General features: G+C 40.7%; 1 protein-coding gene and 3 non-coding genes across 4 annotated transcripts; all 4 read right to left on the bottom strand.

The window, feature by feature from the left end:
- Positions 1-624: 624 nt before the first annotated feature.
- On the bottom strand, positions 625-20327 carry ncapd2 (non-SMC condensin I complex, subunit D2). Its single transcript, XM_044208860.1, has 32 exons — positions 20171-20327; positions 19534-19653; positions 19357-19432; positions 19215-19273; positions 18941-19116; positions 18282-18427; positions 17549-17676; positions 17262-17385; positions 16970-17117; positions 15711-15908; positions 15491-15625; positions 15314-15401; positions 14243-14426; positions 13994-14112; positions 12826-13026; positions 12542-12716; positions 12073-12157; positions 11696-11832; positions 8769-8901; positions 8306-8381; positions 7979-8194; positions 7705-7865; positions 6266-6377; positions 5974-6097; positions 5470-5625; positions 3215-3392; positions 3032-3126; positions 2742-2822; positions 1991-2174; positions 1734-1902; positions 1506-1625; positions 625-909 (listed from the first exon to the last, which is right to left on the bottom strand). The coding sequence occupies exons 2-32, from the start codon at positions 19649-19651 to the stop codon at positions 827-829; spliced, it is 4185 nt and encodes a 1394-aa protein (XP_044064795.1). The 5' UTR covers positions 19652-19653; positions 20171-20327; the 3' UTR covers positions 625-826.
- On the bottom strand, positions 14945-15246 carry LOC122882328. Its single transcript, XR_006379341.1, has one exon. It is a non-coding gene; the product is annotated as a small nucleolar RNA U85 (small nucleolar RNA).
- On the bottom strand, positions 16151-16447 carry LOC122882327. The gene has a single exon (XR_006379340.1). It is a non-coding gene; the product is annotated as a small nucleolar RNA U85 (small nucleolar RNA).
- LOC122882329 lies at positions 18531-18868 on the bottom strand. Its single transcript, XR_006379342.1, has one exon. It is a non-coding gene; the product is annotated as a small nucleolar RNA U85 (small nucleolar RNA).
- Positions 20328-20806: the final 479 nt, after the last annotated feature.

Raw genomic sequence — 20806 nt, forward strand, 5'->3', positions numbered from 1 at the left:
AGGCGAAAAAGGAGAGAGATTAGCGAAGAGGGGAGGGAGGGGGGTTAAACTACCGTGCATGAGATGTCAGTTAAAAGAGGAGCACTGCAAGAGGAAAAAGTAGGCAACGGAGAGTAGGAGGATGGGAGGGAGGCAGAGAGCGGAGGGAGACCTACAAAAGAGATTGATTACAGGAGAACAGAGGCAGCCAACTGGGCAACAGTAAATGTGTCAGACAGAACAAGAGGGAGAAAAAAAACAAAACAACAAAAAAAAAACCACGACTGTAAATAAACAACACTCACTGGTGAGGAAGAGAGTGAAAGTGTTTCTTGTCTGATAAAGACTGAAATCTGATATGACAGAACATGCTGAAAAAAAGGAAATGAAAATTGAGGAAAATGAAGTGGATAAGCATGTGGGGTACTAATACTGTCCGGGCAAGCTGTGACAACCCATTAAACACCACTGTCCAAACATATTACAAGCAGACATTCAAAGCTGCTTGTAATGACGGTATAAATTTACTTTACATAACCCAGCGGACACCCAACCCTTCACACATTTGTTAGCGTCAGCCTCTGGAGTTTTCAGTGCACAGAGGCTGGTGAGTGACGCAGCTCAAACAGACAGACAGCCGTAGAGTTCTCATCAAAACCAGAACCAGGTTTATTAAAGACGTCTTGATTCTATGTCATTACATACATTGTCAGACTACTTTAGTTTGGTGCTAAGCACCAATATCTTAAAAAATAAAACATACAAAAAAATATGTAAAATAGCAATGCATCATTTCAGATAAAAGATTAAAAAGGAGACACAGAAACAAGACAAAACAGATGACAGATCAGTTTCTGAGGCGAGCTCGTCGGGATGTGCGGGCAATGGGTGTTGTCACTTTTGGGGTCTCACACTCTGCCATTACAGCATCTGATGAAAAAAATTAAAAAAAAAATAAATAAAAAGAATGAAGATTAGAAGTTGATAAAGCAAGAAAAGTCATGGACACTAAGGCCCGTCAAAAAGGCCACAGAAAAATTGTGCCCAGGAATGGTTTCTAGTGTTCAGTCTGACCATCAACAAAGTATTTTAGCGAATCCTAATAATCCAATTGAGAGAATATTCAAAGAAAATCTATAGAAATAATAATAATAATAATAATAATAATAATAGAAATTAATTTCTATTTAAGTTGTTTTTTATCAAATCCATCCCCAGATCTTGGATTAGTGCTGCTGCAATGCACAGCTCACTTATAAGAGCACAGTCCTAAATCTTCTTAGATGCCTCGTGTGGTTTCAGCCCAGTGCTCTAAACACTGATAGTAAACTGAATATCTGACATTTTAGACTGTAATTTTTATATTACAAAATATGTTGCTTAAGAGAGACTGGAATTTAACAAGATTTTCCTCAAACGAATGAATCAACTTTAAAAACGGGAATGTAATTTGAAAGGCAGAAGAATCCATAAAAGCAATTTTCACTTTAAGTGGAATGTTGAATTAATAAAGTTGCTGCACTCACCCTCTTCATCCTCATCTTCGTCGCTGCTGAAGGTGATCACAGGTTTCTTGGACTTGCGAGATTTCTGAGGCGTCACAAAACTGTCATCGCCGCAGCCAGAAACTGAGGGCTTTGCTTGACCTGCAACAAAAACATTTTTTTGGTTACAAATTAAAAAACAGCAATTTTTGTGCATACACGTTTGCACACAACAGGATCTTTTGAAAGTGAAATCTTACGAGTACTGACCTCTCTTTGCCCTTTGACGGCCTCTGGTGGGCAGAGGGGTACGCGTGACCGTCTTCTCAGAGGATCCTCCTTCTTTCTGGTTCTCCTCATCCATCTCAGGACTTTCTACGTTCTCCAGCCCTCGTGTGTGAACCGCAGTCAACCGCTTTTCAAACTCATCTACCTGGGCCTGGGGAAACAAAAAGTAACCATCAGTAAACACAAAGATTACATAAATAATAAAAATAAAAACTTGGAAATGGAGATGTATGTAGCACCCTGAACTGGGGTTTGGCCCCACGGCGGAGCTTGGCGGTGATGGAGAGCAGAGGCTGGTAGACTCCAGGCTCAGTTAACTTGTCACTGTAACACTCCCAGCATTCCTGCAGCCTCTTAAAACCACGCTCACACATGGACAGCAGAGACAGAGACATGGCCAAGTCACACCACTGACGCTCCGTCCTGAGGAAAGAAGTAGAATGAGAGTCATGGGGATTAGGGACCAAACCTGATTAGAAACTATGTGAAATGCATAGAAATTCTACATCCTCAACAAAAAAGCTCATTACTCATGAATATGGCTTTGCCCTGGCATTTGGACCAAATCTCATTTTCCAGGAACCTCATATCTAAATTCATTTTGCCATTGTGTAATATAAAATGTCCTTCCGTTGAGTATGGATGAAGCATGAGTCAGAGGCACACTGAAGCCTGGCCAGGCCAATTGTTCGGTCTATGTTCCTCAACTATGTGGGAAGACAGTTTCCATGACAAAATGAGTGAATAAGATGTCAGAATAGGTGATAGGTGAACTGAACTGTGAACTCACTTTAATTGTCCATCTCTCTTCAAACACTGAAAACACCCACTAATTACCCATGCATCCACCCCTGCTTCTTGCACAAATAAAATACCGCACGACAGACTCAGAAATGAGCAGGGAAACTAACTGTTTTATTTTTTTCTTAAAGTAAAATGCCGGTCAAAGGTGTGAAGACAAGAAAGAAAAGGAGGCGGCGATTTACTCACTTGGCAGTTCTGAAGCGCTGACACAGTTTCTCTACCAGAGACTCGGTCTGCCTTTCTTTCGTGATGTAGGAGAAGAGCTGTCTGAGAAAACACACACACACACACACACACACAATCCAGCATCTAAACAAAGCTCTCATATAACAAAGCTGTCAAATTCTCCCTCAAATTCTTCTTAACCAAGTCATGATTTGGCCAAGCCTGCTGAGTCCTGCTCAGTATAGACAAATCCTCTGTGGACAAAGGCAGCAAACGGGACTAGACACATACTGAAAAGCCATGCAACTCACTTCATGATGGTATTGAAGTCCTCTGAGGTCATGCCTCTCTCTGGGTCGGACAAGCGACTGATGATGTCTGGGAGCAGGTTGTAGATTGCATTGTCCTGATAGGTAACAAAGTTCAGAGTTAAAAACCTTCCCAATTATTCAGGCTGCATTAAGAGGTTTGTGTCTGTATGTGTGTGTGCGCACCTTGGTGGCCAGCTCATTGAAGAAGTTCAGGGCCAGGCTGGTAATGTGAGGCTCAGGATCAATTAGCAGCACAGCCACCTCACTGACTTGACCTTTGACCTTGAGCACATCCTTAAGCACCAACTGAGTAAGAACTGTCACAGCTGTCTGCCTCACTGATGGAACCTCGTCACTGAGCCTAGAGGAGAAGAGGATGTGAAATTACTGACCCAGTCAACAGCCATGCTAGCGGTTCTGTGAGGCTGTACTTTGGCACAGTGGTGCTTTAGGCTAAATGCTAACATCTTCATGCTAACATACTCAAGATGGCAATGTTAAAATGCAGATGCTAAGCAGGTATAAGCTTTACCATGCTCACCATCTTATTTTAGTTTGTCAGCATACTAATATTTGCTAATTAGCACTAAACACAAAGTACAGCTGAGGCTGATGGGAATGTCATCAGTGACAGGGCTCAGCCAATGTTACAGAGAAAGCAAAGATACAAAGATTTGAAACTAAGGTGTCAGGAGCTTTAAGGGATCAGAGTCATTATATTTCATCCTGAGGGGAACATGGATTTCAGTGTCAAATTTCATGACAATCCATCCAATAGTAACATTTCACTCCAAACCACAAATGTGTGTAACTGGTATGGTTACATGAAAAGTCTGGGGATCAGCAAAATCATTAGGATACATCCTCTGGGAAACATGAATGTCTGTACAAAAGTTTGTGCCAATACATCCAGTAGATGTAAAATTATTTCACTGGTTTAGTAAAAATTTTGACCTGCTGGTGGCGCTACAGAAAAACTCAGGGGATCACCAAATTCATGTTTCAGCCTCTGGGGACCATGAATGGCAATCCATTCAATTGACAGACACATTGCCAGTCCTAGAGCCACACCGATAGCGCAACTAAAAATGTGGGGGGAGGTAAAAAAAATTCTTGCCACCTGTGCATTTGATATTTCCCTATTCGTAGTCAATTAAGCTTTCTGTAAAGACTGGTTTCGGTAACGTTCTGTCTAATAACCCAAACAACTGTCACAGCCTCAGCTGAATACAATGGGATTGGACAGGCTGCGGCAGGGCAATCTGATTGCATTCTGAGACCCATTTAGACTTACCGTCACCCAAAACCACAGAACAAAAGAAACTCATTAACCATTTTTCATTTATGCCAGAGAGCAGGACTTCTGGCAGTGGAACAGACACTTGTACATGGCACTTCCACATGCCAATGCAGGCGCTTACAACCGCAATGAACAGCGTAATTAATTCTTAATGCGCTTATCAGGAGGCTCCAGGGCAGCAGCCTTGAGAACAGTGGAGGTGTTGGTGTGTGGGAGACAATTAGGGAACACTATGAAATCCTTATCAGGTAGAAAACACTAGAAGAGCAATGACGCATGAAAAAAAAGAACAGAATGTTTTACACGTCTGAAACACCTCAATGAGAGCATTATCAACAATTATTAAAACCACACTTTATCAAATGGAGCAACTTCAGCTTCTAAGTTGACTACAGGGAAACGTGTAACTTTGTGCAGGAGAAACAGACAGAAACCATTAAATGTTTTTAAAATGAAAGCGTACCTACAAGCGTAAAACCCTTGTAAAACCTCTGACCACCTGAAATTATTCCATTCTGCTCATCCAACCGCTATATATAATTACAACACACTAGCCATTGGTTCTAATCACTATCTGTAACACACTAGTAATTAAGCTGTTCATTGTCTAAAAGCACCCTTGTCTGAGGCAGTCTAAGCCTCCACCCCAGTTCACCAGTGGGGGTGGGTTTTCTACTTGCCATGAAGCGCTGGCAGGTTCCCATGGCAACAGCGGAGGTCAGAATGCAAGGCAGATATCAGAGTTTGCCAACATAGATGATCTCAAAGTTTGTTCCCCCCCATTAAAAAGTCGTGATGGAAAGAGTAAACTTTTCCCATCATGTGGCTCAGTGGAGCATTGTGACAGCCGCACACTTCAGTGGCTGAGAGGAACAACAACACTGAGACGTGGTGGTGGTGGGATCTGGTTGAAGATGGCTCAAGTGTACAAGCAGAAGGGGAATGTTGGCTGACATAAAACATCATTTACAGTACACCCACTCAGCTGAGCCATCAGGCGTAGGTTGTTCTTTATAATCTGGGGTGGAAAAAACAAATCTACGGATATGATAACGTGCATCTAATTGGAAAAGAGTCAATTAGTGTGGGGGCAGATTGTATTACTGGGCTGATTTAACTGAATATGCTATTACATTACCTAGCATAGAGATTCTGTGTCCATGGCTCCAAAATGTTTGGAAAACGTACTGTGAGGTCTCCCAGGGCTATTATGGCATTTGCCCTGACCACAGGAAAAGAAGAGCGCTCCAGCACCGTAAACATGAGACGGATGTTTTCTTCACACGCTGATGGGCTGACATAAAGGATAAAGAAATCACAGCATTAAACATTATCCCAATAATTCACATCAGTCTGTTTAGAGTTACATTTTCTGGAGAAAAGTCTTATATGTAGGGCTGCAACGAACTAATATTTCCATTAATCTTATTTCCATTAACATCCTCAAAAAAAGGCTATAAAGTTGAATCAGCACCTCTCTAAAACAGTCTCAACAAAAACTGAACATTATAACCTTCATGAAGGTAGGATTTATTGCAGGACTGTTGGATTAGACCGCATTAGTTTTAGCTAGGTGTACCTAAAAAAGTGGTAACTGAGTGTATGTGTGGTGAAAGAACATGGGACTAGGTAATGTGTTTACCTTATCATCATATATTGAGAGAGTGCCAGACAGGCAGCAGTGGTGAGCTGTGGGTGGGAATAGCGTCCTGGGGAGCTGCAGACTCTCACCAGCAGGGGAAGGAATGCACACAGCAGATTCTCCTCTAAACAGATAGAGAGAGGAGAGTGGGGAGAAGATGTTTAACAAGTATATGAACTATTAATTAATACTATTGTATTATCAAAATCTATGTGAAAAACTGAATTTAGTGGATGGTGAAGAGTGGGTTTTAAATGCAGCGTAATGTGGGGAAGACAGAGGTTTTCATTACCAGCCAGTAATTCAGTCTCGCAGATCTTTCTGATGAGTTCAGCCTCCGTATCTTCAGCAGAGGCACCAATCAACCCCAACTCCTCCTCCATAGCACTCTCATTAGCTACTTGCTGTTGGAAAAACACAAAAGCTTTAAAACAGCCAATTCTCTGTCTCCAACATATTCCTAGAAAACATCATGGGAGCTTTCTGACTTGTAGCACACTGCTAATTGCACAGTCAGGATTTTGCTTCCCATTAATTTTGATGTGGAACGGGGCATGACACATTTGCTTCAGTTTGCGAATTGACCCACATCTTTTCCTTCACACAGAGTTCAATCTAATAGAGCTTTAACGCGCAAACTAACAAGGCTCCCCAGTGTCCAGCCAGTTTTATAGAGAGGGGGTGGGCCCAACCACTCATTCTCAATCAATATTGTTCGTTGATCTTATTGTTTTGTAACTGCTGGTGAAATATTACAAGCAGCAGAGAAGAAGGGATGCTGTTTGGCTGCAGGGAGTGCAAGGACAGTCCAATGTTTCATAAAATGCTTTATAATTTACAACTTTGTGGACTGTTATTGTTCACCTGCTAGCTACACTAGCCCCCCAGGTCATGTTTACAACCCTACCCATGCCAATTTCTGTTGTGCTTTTCACTACACTACCAGTAAATTTCACCTGGTAAATTACAGCCCGACTGCAGCTTAAAGAGACACTTAATACTTAAGTGATCTTTTTTCATATGAAACACTGCCAAAAGATGTAAGAGGTGGCTACAATGGATTCCAACAGTTACAAGTTTTCACAGGAGAAAATAAATAAATAAAAATAATCAAAACATCCATGGAAACTTTTCTTTTTAAAAATCACTCCTACAAATGTTGTTCTTGTATGCCACTCTCTGCCTCTCTACATATATATCAGAAAATCTGGTAAAATAAATAACAAAAATGAAACACTTCTAATGCTAATTAAGAAGACATTTATCTTCCTGTTCCCTGATGGGTTGAACAATTATGAGTCATCACTCATCTGACTGTGTCACTAAAATAAATCTCGTCAAGCCATCCCGCTGAGACTCACTCTGATTGTGGCCACACAGGGGGTTGTTTTGACTTTATTGTAACATTAAAGTATATGCAGAAGTACTTTTAAAAAAAAACAGGCAACTGACATTCAGGCCTGACAAGTAGAGACCCCTAATAAGACTCCAGTAACTACAGCATGAACTGAAATTGGGCTGCAACCAATGATTATTTTCATCATTGATTAACTGATTAATTGTTGTAAAATATTGCCTAACAAAATTATCCAGAGCCCAAGGTGACATTCAGATTGGTTATAGACTGTTAGTAGAATAAAAACAAAGATTCAGTTAACAAAAATAGTAAAGCACTTTATTTGTATAGCACCTTTCAAAACAAATTATTATATACTGTACAAGTCTCATTACCTTAGCTTTGCTGGATGGGCCCTTTTCCTTCTCCTCCCTCTCCTCAGTTTCGCCTCTCCTCCGCCGGAGCTCAGCGCTCACACTGCGCTCAAGGTGAGACACCTGCCAGAAAGCCACGCAGCCACACAGAGCCAACAGCTGGGCCAGGCACACACAGTTCACTGCAGGAGAAAAAGACACAATGACACATGTGATTAAGAGTATGTTGAAAAAGCAAGGAGCACAGGGACAGGTTACACTTTGTCAGTAGAGACAGACACACAGCGGGACTCACCATGTTCACCTTGCTCATTGGACTCTTGAGATACATCTTGCATTTGGCCAGCATCCTTGTTGACTTCGCCACCTTCTGCAATCTGATCTAGTAAGAGGCGAGCGCTGCGCTGGAGCAGCCGGGAGCACAGCTGGTCAGGGGATTCAGCCAGGAAGTAGATGAGACGGACAGCCTGTTCCATGAAGCTCTGCCAGTAAGGGTCTTCCATCACCGCACCTGGAGCAAGTACCAACAGACACAGTCAGAGGAAGAAACCAAGCGTGGCGAAGGCCAAGACGAACAAACTGAGAATATTCCTCAACAAAGGACACATTTGTCTACATTTACCTTCAGCGATGGCCTGTGTGAGGCAGGTGAAGAGCTGATGGTCCTGGGGCAGTCTGAATGGAGCACCTTTTGATTGCTGGTGGAAATAATGCAGTGCATGATGTTAACATTGTGTTGAAGCCCTCTACGTGTTTATAGGTTTATATCTACCACAAGACAAGAGGGTTCTTCCTGCCCCAAAGAATATAAATACAAACTTTTCATGCATTTAATCTATACTTAAAATGTGCAATATTAACACTTCATACAGCAGCAAAATGCAAACCTAATGTGAGATAACTAAGTGGAAATGACAAGGGTTTGATAGCCTTCTGTTTTGTATGGGGTAATAGATGTTCAAAATGAAAATTACGCATACATCTCTACTTTTTGACCCACTGATTCAATCAACAGGCTTAACTCAATGTGGCCCTTTCATCATCAAGAAATGCTTAGAAGCAAACTATGGTTTATGTCTTCTTACCCTGACATGATCAGTGATGCTGCAGATGGTGATAACTGAGTCTCTGGCCAGAAGAAAGTCTTCAGTCACTTTTTCTCCCAGAGCCACGGAACAAAGAGTGTCCAGATTACTGAGGACCACCTCCCTCTCTGCCCTGTTAGATTCACATACATACAAAATCGACATTTTTACAATATATATATTTTATATTCCCAAATGATCATGTGATTATGCAAAGTGAACTAATCTCTGCCCTACATCACACCAACCCGTATGCTGGCCTTGCCAGTGGTAGGCTGTGGCCCAGATAATGCGTGTAGGAGGATGGGTTAGGAAAAGCACATAAGATTTAATAGGTTATGAATGCTGCCGGCTGGATGAAGAGAAGCAGCAGTGTGGGTGGACTGCAGATAGTCTCTCTTTACTCTCTCGCTCGATCACTTTTCCTTCTAGCAGTAGCTGTCTTTGAGGTAGATTGAGGGGGAACACTAAAAAAATATACATATTCAGTGAAATGCACTGGCAAGGAGCCTAGTTATATGGTCGTGACTTTGATTACAATGAAGAGGAGCAGAGGCTGAGCTTGTATTCTGACTAATGAAAGGATTTGCTTAATAAGTAGCTGAGGCAGGACCAAAATGTAAAAAAGGAAGTGCCTCGCAGATTTTACATAATGGTTTTGAAAAAACGTTTAGTCAACTCAGCTTTAACACAAAGCTGTAACAATGAAGTTTTCCCCCCCCTGTCAATAGATGAAACAGAGTCCTGTTCATTTTAATATACAACAGGGAATGAAATTTGTTCTGAGTGCAAACAGATTCAACATGATCTTACAATCCAGTTTACACCTGTATTAAAATGGAGTTTGTATCTGGATCTGAAAAAGCTCATGTTTGAGCAAAGGGTGTTAAGTATGGTAGCAAATGCCATTGAAGTTATCGAATCATGTCAGTTGTTACGTCTTTTACTAAGGATCAGTAATGTGCAACCAAAATGATTGCTATGATTCCTATTTCAATTCTCAGCAAAAATAAACCAAAAATATAGCCACAAGCGATGATTCCGCTTTCAATGTGGTCTAGCCGTGAAATGTCCCCTTTTTGCATTCACAAATATAATAAAAAGGTTTAACAAATGTGAAACTGTGTTTTAAAGAATCTTTAGCCTCTCTGGGATAATCTAGTATTATTACTGGAAGTGAAATAGTAATTCATTATACTATTCACTACTGAAAAAAGTAAAATTACCAGTCAACACTGGTCTCCATATTGTTCATTGTGACAAAATTAACCTGTACAACCTGCAATTCATCAGCAATCATAAGTATGAAAGGCAAATGACAAAAACAATTTTCAAAAAGATTAGGTTGTGACACTAACAGCAAATTTTACACTGCAACACAAATTATGACTTATTGTATATTCATTCATGATAATTCAAAGTAATAATTCATGTTACTGACAACTGCACGCAGAGTGACAAAAGATAGATTCCACAAACAAATATATGCTCCTAACTTTGTTTAAGTAAGCAAGGCCACTAGGACAGAGGTTTCCATTCTCAAAAAACAAATCCCAGTTTCAAAATAAAAGCCCCAGAAAAATACTATACTGCAAGCCCATATGGAAAAGATTAGTGGCGTCACCTATTGGCCAATTTTAAGATAATTTTACAAACTTAGTTCAACATAAACATCTATCAAGTTTTGTGATGATTGGACAAGGCTTTTTTGTAGAGCACAATGAGCTGGACTTTTGTGTAAAAGTTCAAGTCACTTTCAAGTCAATCGGAATCACAGCCCAAAATTTCATGTTTGGGCCTTAATTACAGCGCCACCATATGGCCAATTGGGCTCATTTCTGGGGAAGCACGTCATTTCCAGTTACGGTGCCAAGTTTCGTGTTTCTAGCCCATTCCAGCTCGCAGCAATTTAAGCCATTGCAGCAGACAAATAATAAAGAGGCTAAAAAACAATAGGCACATTATTTGGGATTATAGCATCTTCCACCTGACTTAACATATGAACAAGAGCAAACTAGATAAAATTGAGTTTATTCCTACTCAGTTCTGCTGTGTTTCATGAGTTGGACCATGAAATAGATAGATATATGTATAAGTAATACTGCCGCTTTAAGAAGCAATGCATCTTCACACCCGTAGTGTTCAGTACAAATTATATTGAGAATATAAGACTTTCAGCCACATATAAATGCAATTTACCATGTTGAGAATGGACTGCTCAGTGTTGCAGAAACATCATGACTCAGTCTGAAATTTGCCATACACCTCAGCAGAGCTCCAGTTAAATCTGCTCTCACTAGTCAACACACCTCTTCCTCATCCATAGTAAACAAGTCATAAGTATGCACAGCACCTGCAAGCTCTACCGTAACAAAAACAGAGCTGTTTATGTTGCCTTTTACAAAATTGGAAAATAAATAAATACAGGCTGAAGAGCATCATGTCTAATTATCCTACAACTTGCCATATTTTTTTTGGTTGACATCCCCACCTACTCTACTGCGTAGTGTGCAAAATGAGATCAGATCACAACGTGGACAGAATTATAATGTGAATAAACACGAGCTGTGATGGGACTGATCAGTATCTAAATACCCAGTGTAAATCAGGACTTTGTGCTTCAGATGATTTAGGAGTACAGCATGACTGACAGAATTTTACATTTCCCTGGTTTAAACACAAAACAAAAATGCATGCATGCATTGTGACCACTTATCCAAATACTCCTTAAGTTACTTTACATAGTAAGAGTAGGTGGAGCTGAGTCAATTTGGCCCACTCCTTTAGAGCAGAGTAACAAATTTTACAAAAATTACCAGCTAGTCAAAGGCAAGAAAAGTTAAAACCTCTCATTTAGTAAACTTGCATGACCCATGGCATAAGAAGTTTGTTTCTTAGGAGCATACTGAAAGTGGTCTTTGTCTTACCGTGCAGCCATGCCCAGCAATAACACTGCAGCTCGCCTGTGTAAGCCAGAAGTTTCTCGTTTGCCAGTAAACCTCTCCCACAAGACCTGCACTACAGTGGACTGGAGATTGCTGCTACTGCCAAAGAACTCCTGCACCTGATGAAACCACCAGAAACATGTTTGGATGGTTACAACTCCCAATATGCTTTTAACACGGTATTTAAATTCAAAATACAGTAGACAAGTTAAAAAACAAACAAAAAACAAAACAAAAAACAACAAAAACTATACATTTTATGGCTGGTACAAACCTCAATATTCTGCATGGCTGTGTTTCTGTAATTGACCATCATACACAGAAATGATCCATATGAGAGAAATTACAGAGTTACTCACTATTTCCTCAAGACATTGGATTGTTCCCAGAGATGCATCCACCATCAGCTCAGAGAGACTGTCCACAAGAGTCTGGGCTTTCATCCTAATGAAAGACGAGAAAGCTACTTTAAGAACACACAACAACAAACCTTTTCAAGTGTTTTTAGGTTTGCTTGTGTCACAATAAGGCATTTACCTGTAAGTTTGACTTATGTATAAATAATGCAACATACATGATAATCAAGTAGTTTCATGGCATGTTCTGTTTTAGCTATCTTTTAGTTATTAATGTGAACCAGCAAGCCAGGCAGTCTAACATTACTGTAATCATCAAGAGACTTCAGCAACTGACTAAATCAGAATACCAACAGTCAAAATGATATTAAAATATATGTATAACTAGGTGAAATCACATTAAATTGTCAATATACGCAGGGGACTGGACAGGATGTGTTCTTGTTTTATAAGTAGGGGCACTTTTACAGACCTGATGGTGTCTCCCTGAGGGTTCAGATACAGGCGCCTGTAGGCCTGAACGACAGCATCTTTAATTGCAGCGTCAGTTGACCAGACCAGAGGCAACATCTTCCTCACCCCACTGACAGAGTTGGCAACACTGAACTCGCACACTGTCACACAAAACTGTACGGCCTCCTGGACCACTAAAACCAAAGACTTCAGTTGTCAAATGTGAAAATATTTATATTTCTTTACTGAGTAAATTCAGGAATCATATTGAAATGCACACGTTTGAATAGGTTTGCCTTCTACCTGAAGTGGTTTTCCAGTAGAGCATGGAGTTAATGACAGAGATTGCTCTCTCCACTTGTAAGGCAAAGGTTTCCGTGTCTCTCAGGTACTGCACCAACATCTCCTGCTTCTTCAGCTCCCCATCCTCCCCCTCCTTCTCCCCCTCTTTCTGTGGGGTTGCTGGCAAGTTCTGGCTGGGCTCAGAGGCATCCTCGTCAGAGCCTGAGGAAAACATCAGGGACAGTATAATGTAAAGTATGTTGAGATTAACAAGCAATTTAACCAACTATTTTTCCATTACTGCTCGAACACTTCCTGCAGCTGCTGTACAGTAATTAAGGTAAATCTTTTCTCTTCACTGTAAGGCTTTTAGTGTGTGTAAGGCATCAAGTGTTACATTAACAGCATACTAAGGAATAAGCCATCAAAGTCTTTTTTGCTGTCTGCCAGTATTACAGGGCGAGTGTATATACAATTTATAGAAAAGTATACTCGTTAGAAATTTACACTTGTTTGCCACATTAGTGGACACAGCAGCACTTTGTCCCCATAACGCAATTGGCTCAGGGTTATATTTTATATTTATTATATTTTCAACTCCATAACACTTTAGGTAGCCACCTTAGATTTAGACTGTTAGAGAAAACCCTGCAAGTGAATGAAAATGAAGACAGAGACTTATATTAAAGCTAAATTGCTGTTGTAATTGTGATTTACAGTTGTCCCCACCTGAACTGCTGGATGCCAAAACAATCAAAACACAAAGGCTAAAATCTGAAAAAAACAATTCACATGTCCCATTTCATCTTTATAAACTGATGTGAAAAAAAGTGCTAATTTCTTTTATGTAATGATAGTAACTTTTTGTGCATCTGGCGTAAATGTAAAACTGCAGCATAATGATGGTGGAAGTTGAATGAGATGGCTGATTTGAGAAGTGTAGTGTTCTATGCTCGAAAATATATCTTCTACTTACACTCTTGTAAAGGCAAATATTATAGACTAGTCAGTTTTAATGAATTGACACTAGAGGAAATTCATTTCACATTATTTTTCAATCAAGAGGAAATACAAAGAACTGAATCTTAAAAGTGTTTAATCTTGCTTCCATTAAGACTCACATCAGAGAGCACTTTTGATGAGTATGCCTGGACATAAATGCATCATGTGAACTGAGCGCAGGCTTTACCTTTGAAAATCAGAGCCAGTGTGTACATTAAAGTCTCAGTGGTGAGAATGGACAGAGAAGCAAACATCTCAGATTCAGGGAAGCAGCTGTGGGCTCTTATACAAAGACGCACAGCATTCCTGTAGAGAATGACAAAGTAAAGTTTGCATATCAAATTGTTGGCTAATTGACAGTTTGGTACAAAAAAAGCTTCAGGTAGTGACACTTGAGTTAACTTTTACACAGGCCAACACTGGTGATTAGCATCACCTGTATTTGTTGACACGAAGGTACTGAGCAATCTTCACTGCAGTTGCTCTGTCGTCTTCTCCCTCCTTGTCTTCCTCCACATCCCTGTCGTCCTCCTCTGCTTCACTTGTGGGCTCCAGCTCTGTCCTGACAGTGAGAAGCAGCTCAGGCTCCATGGCGGCCCACAGCTCAGATGCTTTAATCACTGCCAGGAGAGATTGTGTGTGTGGGGGGGGGGGGGGAAGAGAGATCCAATCCAATATGGATGACTCAGGTTAGAGCTACATAAGTTTCAGAGGAACAACTGACAGAAAAAGATTTTAAAAAAATAAATCAATCAGCAGTAGTACGGAACAGTAAGACAACTGTTCATGTGGTTAAAAATCTAGATTGTAATGTTATGCTCTAAAGTGCCACCATTTCATATGGTGACATTTTCCCAGTGTGCCAGGAGTCTCTTATGTTAGATAAATGAGGTTGTGTTCTTTCTAAAGCTAATAATAAGAACAAAAATTAATGGATTTCTGACAGTGGATGGAAAGCCAGACTGGTTGAAGCTTCATTAACTAGTTATCACTCTTCCTACCCAACTTAAGCTCTAAAAAAATGAACTTCTGGCACCTAACTGTGTGATATGGCTGAAAGTTACATGTGCGAAATTTGAGACAACTTTTTTTTAGTGGACAGACCTGGTCTGTTGAGTTCAAATGAGTTTCTGAACTTGGCCCTCAGATTACCAAAGAAGTAACTCATGGCTGACTGAACAGCGAGAAGAGAGCTGGGTGAACTCTTTGCCTCTTACACATGTACACAAATACACACACACACTGTCAGCTATATCCCCATGATTACTCCACTGTAACTTTAAAGGAATAATTTGGGGTTGAGCCAAATCACTGTAGGCAGGCCCTTACAGCAGAGCAGGAATCCTCCTCTGCACTGCCAAGATTACCTGCCAGTCAAGGCAAAGAGGAACCCAACTCTCATTCAGTTAGCTCGTATTCGCCTTGGTCTCATCACTGGGCAAAATGTGATTGAGTATGTAGAAAAATAAACCTCATTTTTTGAAAGATGACATGGTTCATCCCTCACCTGGTGCTTTTCCCTCCAGTTTCTCTTTCATCTCTCTGAGTTTAGCGGTCTCTTTCTCCAGTGGTTTCTCCAGATCTGCACTGCTCAGCTGAAAGAAATAAGAACTTCTTCAGTGAGATTGTGAAATCTGAAAAAAGGTCTGCTATTCTGGGTCTAAATGATGTTGCTTTCAGTTACCTTGCAGCTATAGGGGTTGTGTGCGATGAAGGCTGCCAACAGTTGGATGGCACTCTTCACCACATTTATAGATTTGTCCATCAGTCTTCCCACAGCAAGCTCCATCACCTCACTGTACCTACACAGGGGCAGTGCCTAAACACACAGACAGTTTGTATTACCAAGGGAGACTTTAATTACATGCATTTACAGATACATAATAAAATCAATGAAAACATACTTTGCTGTTGACGATGCGTGTGTAGACCTGCAACACACGTGCCCTGACATGGGAATGTGTGTCATGCAGATGTTCCTGCAGTGTGTCAAAGAAGCGGTCACGGTCAGCTTTACCAGATTCATCTAGTCCGTCACCACACAGGACCCGCACGAGAATCTCTCCCAGCACCTCACACACAGCAACACGCATTGCGTGGCTCTGGAAAAAAGAGTGGGAAATAGGGAATAAGTCTGCATCTAATCTTGATCTTGGGTCAGTACATTCATATTTTAGTTTCTACAACAATGATGGGCTATTTAATGAGGATTTATGTATTGTGGCATTTCATGGCAAATCTAGCAAGAATAACAGCAAGTGTGCATTAGAACTACTTAAGCAAATAAAATAGAAAACCTGGAGTATAAACACATTACTTTGTGTCAAGATGAGTTGCTGAACTCTGCCCTCAGATTACCAAAGAAGCAACTCATTGCTAACTGAATAGCAAAGAGCTGGGTGAACTCCTTGCCTCTTACACATGTACACACAGACACACAACACACTGTCAGCTCCATCCCAGCAATTACTCCACTATGATTGTAGAGGAATAATTTGGATCGAGCCAAGTCACTGTAGGCAGGCCCTTACAGCAGAGCAGGAATCCTCCTCTGCACTGCCAAGATTACCTGCCAGTCAAGGCAAGAAGAACCCAACTCTCATTCAGTTAGCTTGTATTCGCCTTGGTCTCATCACTGGGCAAAATGTGAACAGAACAGGAAGGAAAATAAACCGAAACTGTATATGCGGAAGGGACATTTCTCTGAAGAATCAAAAGGTTTGTGCTTTTTCTTCCAGTATCTTGTGTCAGCGCAACAGAGTGTACAATAAAGAAAAGGAACCAGCTTCTTCTGCTTCTCTTTTGTGTTATCTTTTTTAATATGTGTTGACATTACTGCACAAGCCAATCATAACACAAGATAATGACATGGACTCAGTGGCAGTAAATGAAATTTATGAACCCGACAGTTCAGTCCTCCCAAGACTGACAAAACTACATAAACCTCTACACAGAAAGTCTTGAAGGGCACAAAGAGCAGTGATTTGTGGGGAATGGAAATCTTCCAACTCAAACAAGCGGTGTGTGTGTTCTCAGAGGGACTTATTTCTCTGCATGAGCAGCCCTGTTGGTAACACACAAATGCCATCATAGTGACAAATCTCACAAACTGTAAATTAATAATCCCATGTTAGCAGGATGAACATGTTCAAGTGTGCAGTACCTCTCCTTCCAGGTGTGTGATGAGCACACTAATGTTGGGGATCATTAATTCAGGCACCAGGGCGCCAAGTTCCGAAAGGAAGGAAGCAAAAGCTTTGACCCCTGATCCCTCTCTAGCAAGCTCCTCACTTGACTTCTGACCAATCTCCCTGGAGGAATGGAAAAAATAACAAGGCATTAACTTATATCCAAACATGGTAATTTGCAGACAAATAATCAGATTTCCTTAAACAGATTTACAAAGAGGACTGCTTGCTGGAAACCTAATATGCAAACAAATTATGCTTACTGACCTTATTACTTCTCCTATGATAGCCCTGATTCCATATTCTGTGCTCCACACAGACACTGCCTGGGCAAAGACAGATGACAACTGCTCAAAGTGTTGTAGCAACTGGATCACCTTTACACCTGCACCTGTAAGAGTTTAGAGAGTATACACTCAAATCAAAGTGTTATTACAACTCCAAATCAGCTAATTTTGCTCTTTATACATTACGTTCTTAAAACTGACATTATTGATATGCTCCTTCAGTTATAAATCTTGCTCACAGGTTCAGCATGTGACTAAGAGACTAACCCAGGAGGTGATTGTACTTCTTGATTTGCACCCCAAGTAGGTGGATTATACAATCTCTGGTGGGTTTGCTCTTGACATGGCTGATGGTTGGGTTCTCAAGTAGTTTATAGCAGCAGCAGGTCACACAGCTAACAAAAGAAAGGGATCGATCAAAGAATTAAAAGTTTGCTCTTGTTGTGGTGTGGTACAACTTGCATGAAAAGCAACTTGAAGACCAGATCAAATTCTGTCGTCTATACACAAAGTTCTGTAACCATTAAAAAAATTCAGCAGAACTATAGACAGTGTTTGTGATGGTTCTTCAACTACTAAAAAAAACAACAGTTTTATCTGTGATATTTTGCTAAAAGCTTAAGTATTAAGAGCAGGTATTGACATGACAATTAAAAAAAAAACAAAACAAAACAAAAAAAAACTCTTCTGCTGTTCATTCACCGCATATCCTTTCAGCTGAAAATAAAAAGCTAGGACTGTGAGGAAATTTTCACAATGGAAACATTAAATGGAACAATTTAATGCAGTTTCAAGATCACCTAACCTTATTAGGTTTAGTGTGACATTATTAATGGAAAAGCAAAGATCATTTTCATGTAAGCTCCAATTAAGGCTACAATGTTATCAATGCTGGGCAGAGATCCGGAGAAGAAAGTGGGAAATTACACCAACTAACTAAATTAAGACAGCAAAGCCTGATACCGTACTTTTACCCAGAGCTCCCCAGTCAGCAGAGTACCTGATAAACTCTTCCTCCACCAGGGAGAGGCTCCAGAGGGAACGGATATCCAACTGGAGGAGCTGGACAAGGGCCTGCAGCACCTTTTCTCTCTCAGTGTCCCACTGCAGCAGTCCTTCCCCGCCAGCTTTGCCTTTTTTACCACCCTGTGTAAGACAGACAAAAGCTGATAAATTCAATCAGTTAAGCTTCATAGATACTGGGGTCAAAGAACTCAACGTAATTAAAATTTAACAAAAAAACAAAACATGCCCTCAGATTACCAAAGAGTAGTTCATACGTCCCAAACCATCCACATTGAGACTATAGCCTCTTGCCAGCTGATACATATACATTCATACAACAACAACAAACACACACACAAAGACAAACTTCTGCACATTGTCTGACATCTCCTACCCATGCCGCCCCATTGCTCTTGGGGGGCAGAGGTTGTAGAAGGTGACGAGTTAACTGTGGATGGGCCCTTACAGCAGTGCAATAAAACTCCATCACACTACCAAGACTACCCACCTAACAGCAGGCTAGAAACCACAATCGCTTGGTCTGGCTGGATCATAAAACTTGCCATGATCTCATCAGCGGGCTTTTAAAATGGTTAAACATGCCATCATAGCCATTACCAAAGTACTTCTTAGCTATGTCTCTTGTAAACATACCTTCCCAGGTGCCGTGACAATACTCTGTCTATGGGAGTCACTCTCAAGGGTCTCTGTGAGTTTGCAGAGTAGGTAGACACTCATTTTAACTGCGTTAAGTTTCTCTTTGCGTTCTGCAGCTGAGACGGAGGTGGAGATGAGAAGCGCCGGCAGGGAAGCAGCCAGGCCACTAACCACTGAAAGGGAAAAAATCCAGACAATGTGTGATCACCCCAGCATATCAACGAAGTATTTTTGTCGATTTAAACATTAAAAAAAAAAAAAAAGGTCTAACCTTGTACTAGTAATTCCAGAGTATCCTCTTTCACACCTAGCTCCACTGAGTTGCAGTGCCTAAAAAAGAAAACACAGTAGCTTTGTACTCATACAGTTTTAATAGCAATAACTACAGCAAGCTATATATGATCAATACTTACTGCAGCACGCTGTAGCCTGTATCAAAGTGTTCCAATATACACAAAGGCCCCTGGCTTCTCAACGCTGCCTTGAATTCTGTGTGAAGGAGACAAAACCCTTAAGTCACAAACACAAAAGCCCAAACGAAAATGTCTGACAAAGAACAGCTCCACAACTTATATAAGTCCACTACTTACTACTGAGACAGGATGGCAGATGTTTTGGGGGCACCACATCCTGAACGACGTACTGGTTGATCCCCCCAGTCTTCACCAGGTCACCCACGCACACAGGCACAAAAAAGTCCCACGACATCCCTGCGTCAAGAAAAAAAACAATCATTAATTTGTTCACTTGCAACGTTATCAACTAGACTAGCTACAAAATAAACTAGCATTGCAAAGACTGTAGCGCTACAGCTACAATGTATCGTTGAACTGCAAGTTAGCGTTGGCTACATAGCCAAGTAACGTTAGGCTCTTTGATCGTCATATTAACAGGTAAATATTTTAGTCCGTTCTTGACATTAGCGGAGAAGCTAAAGTGCATAAGACTTAACACTAACTTGCTAGCTAACGGTAGTTGGTATGACTGACTGGGGAACATTTAACACACTTCTATTAACCAAACAGTAAAGTAACAGCTTTGTTGTTATGAATTAAGCTAGTCAGACAAACAACAACTAGCTACTGCTGGTAATGTTAGCAGGCTAAATAGCTAGGCTAGCGCAACTGCGTAGCTTAACTTGGTGGCTGTAACGTTATTAATCAGAAACGACAGCTGCTAAACTTAGCCAGCAACTCTGCTTTACTAACTTAGAAACATAATACTCACCTGTGACGCCTGCAGTGCCGCTATCCACAATTTCAACCTCTGAAGACAAAGGTGCAATCTGCTCTATTCACCGTCTTCAAGCGGTTTGGATCCACTCACTTTCAAATTTGTTTGGACATCGCGCCAAATAAGTGAACTCTGACGTCACACGCATGCGCCTTCGTTACCAGTGCGTTTCACACACTACCACCTACTCGAAAACGATGAACACTACAACATGAAGTTACAGCTCCCAAAGCAGACTATCTTATTAAAATTGCACATTATAATGGAAAACACAGAAACAAAAGAGCACAAAGGCAAGTTTTTTTGAGGTAGTAGCTGTATTCAAATGATTGACAACACAAGCACCCTCGCTCCCCTTTACCAGCTACAGAAATGACAATACTTTTCACGAAATGTCTTACTTTCTATACAGCACTCAATCAAATGTTAAAATGAAATGGTTTAACTCACTACCACAGATGACTAATACTGTCAGGATGCAGCATTTGTCTTCATACTCTTTTGCCCTCTTGTTATACTTAAAACATAAAACTAGTGTTCCAAGGCTAAGCACAAGAAACTGGCTATACAACAAAGCAAAAAATGATCCATGGCCAAACTGTTTTCAGAGAAAATACTTAAATTCTGTAA

This window comes from Siniperca chuatsi, linkage group LG9 (genome assembly GCF_020085105.1).
Source record: "Siniperca chuatsi isolate FFG_IHB_CAS linkage group LG9, ASM2008510v1, whole genome shotgun sequence".
In the NCBI taxonomy this organism is placed as follows: Eukaryota; Metazoa; Chordata; class Actinopteri; order Centrarchiformes; family Sinipercidae; genus Siniperca; species Siniperca chuatsi.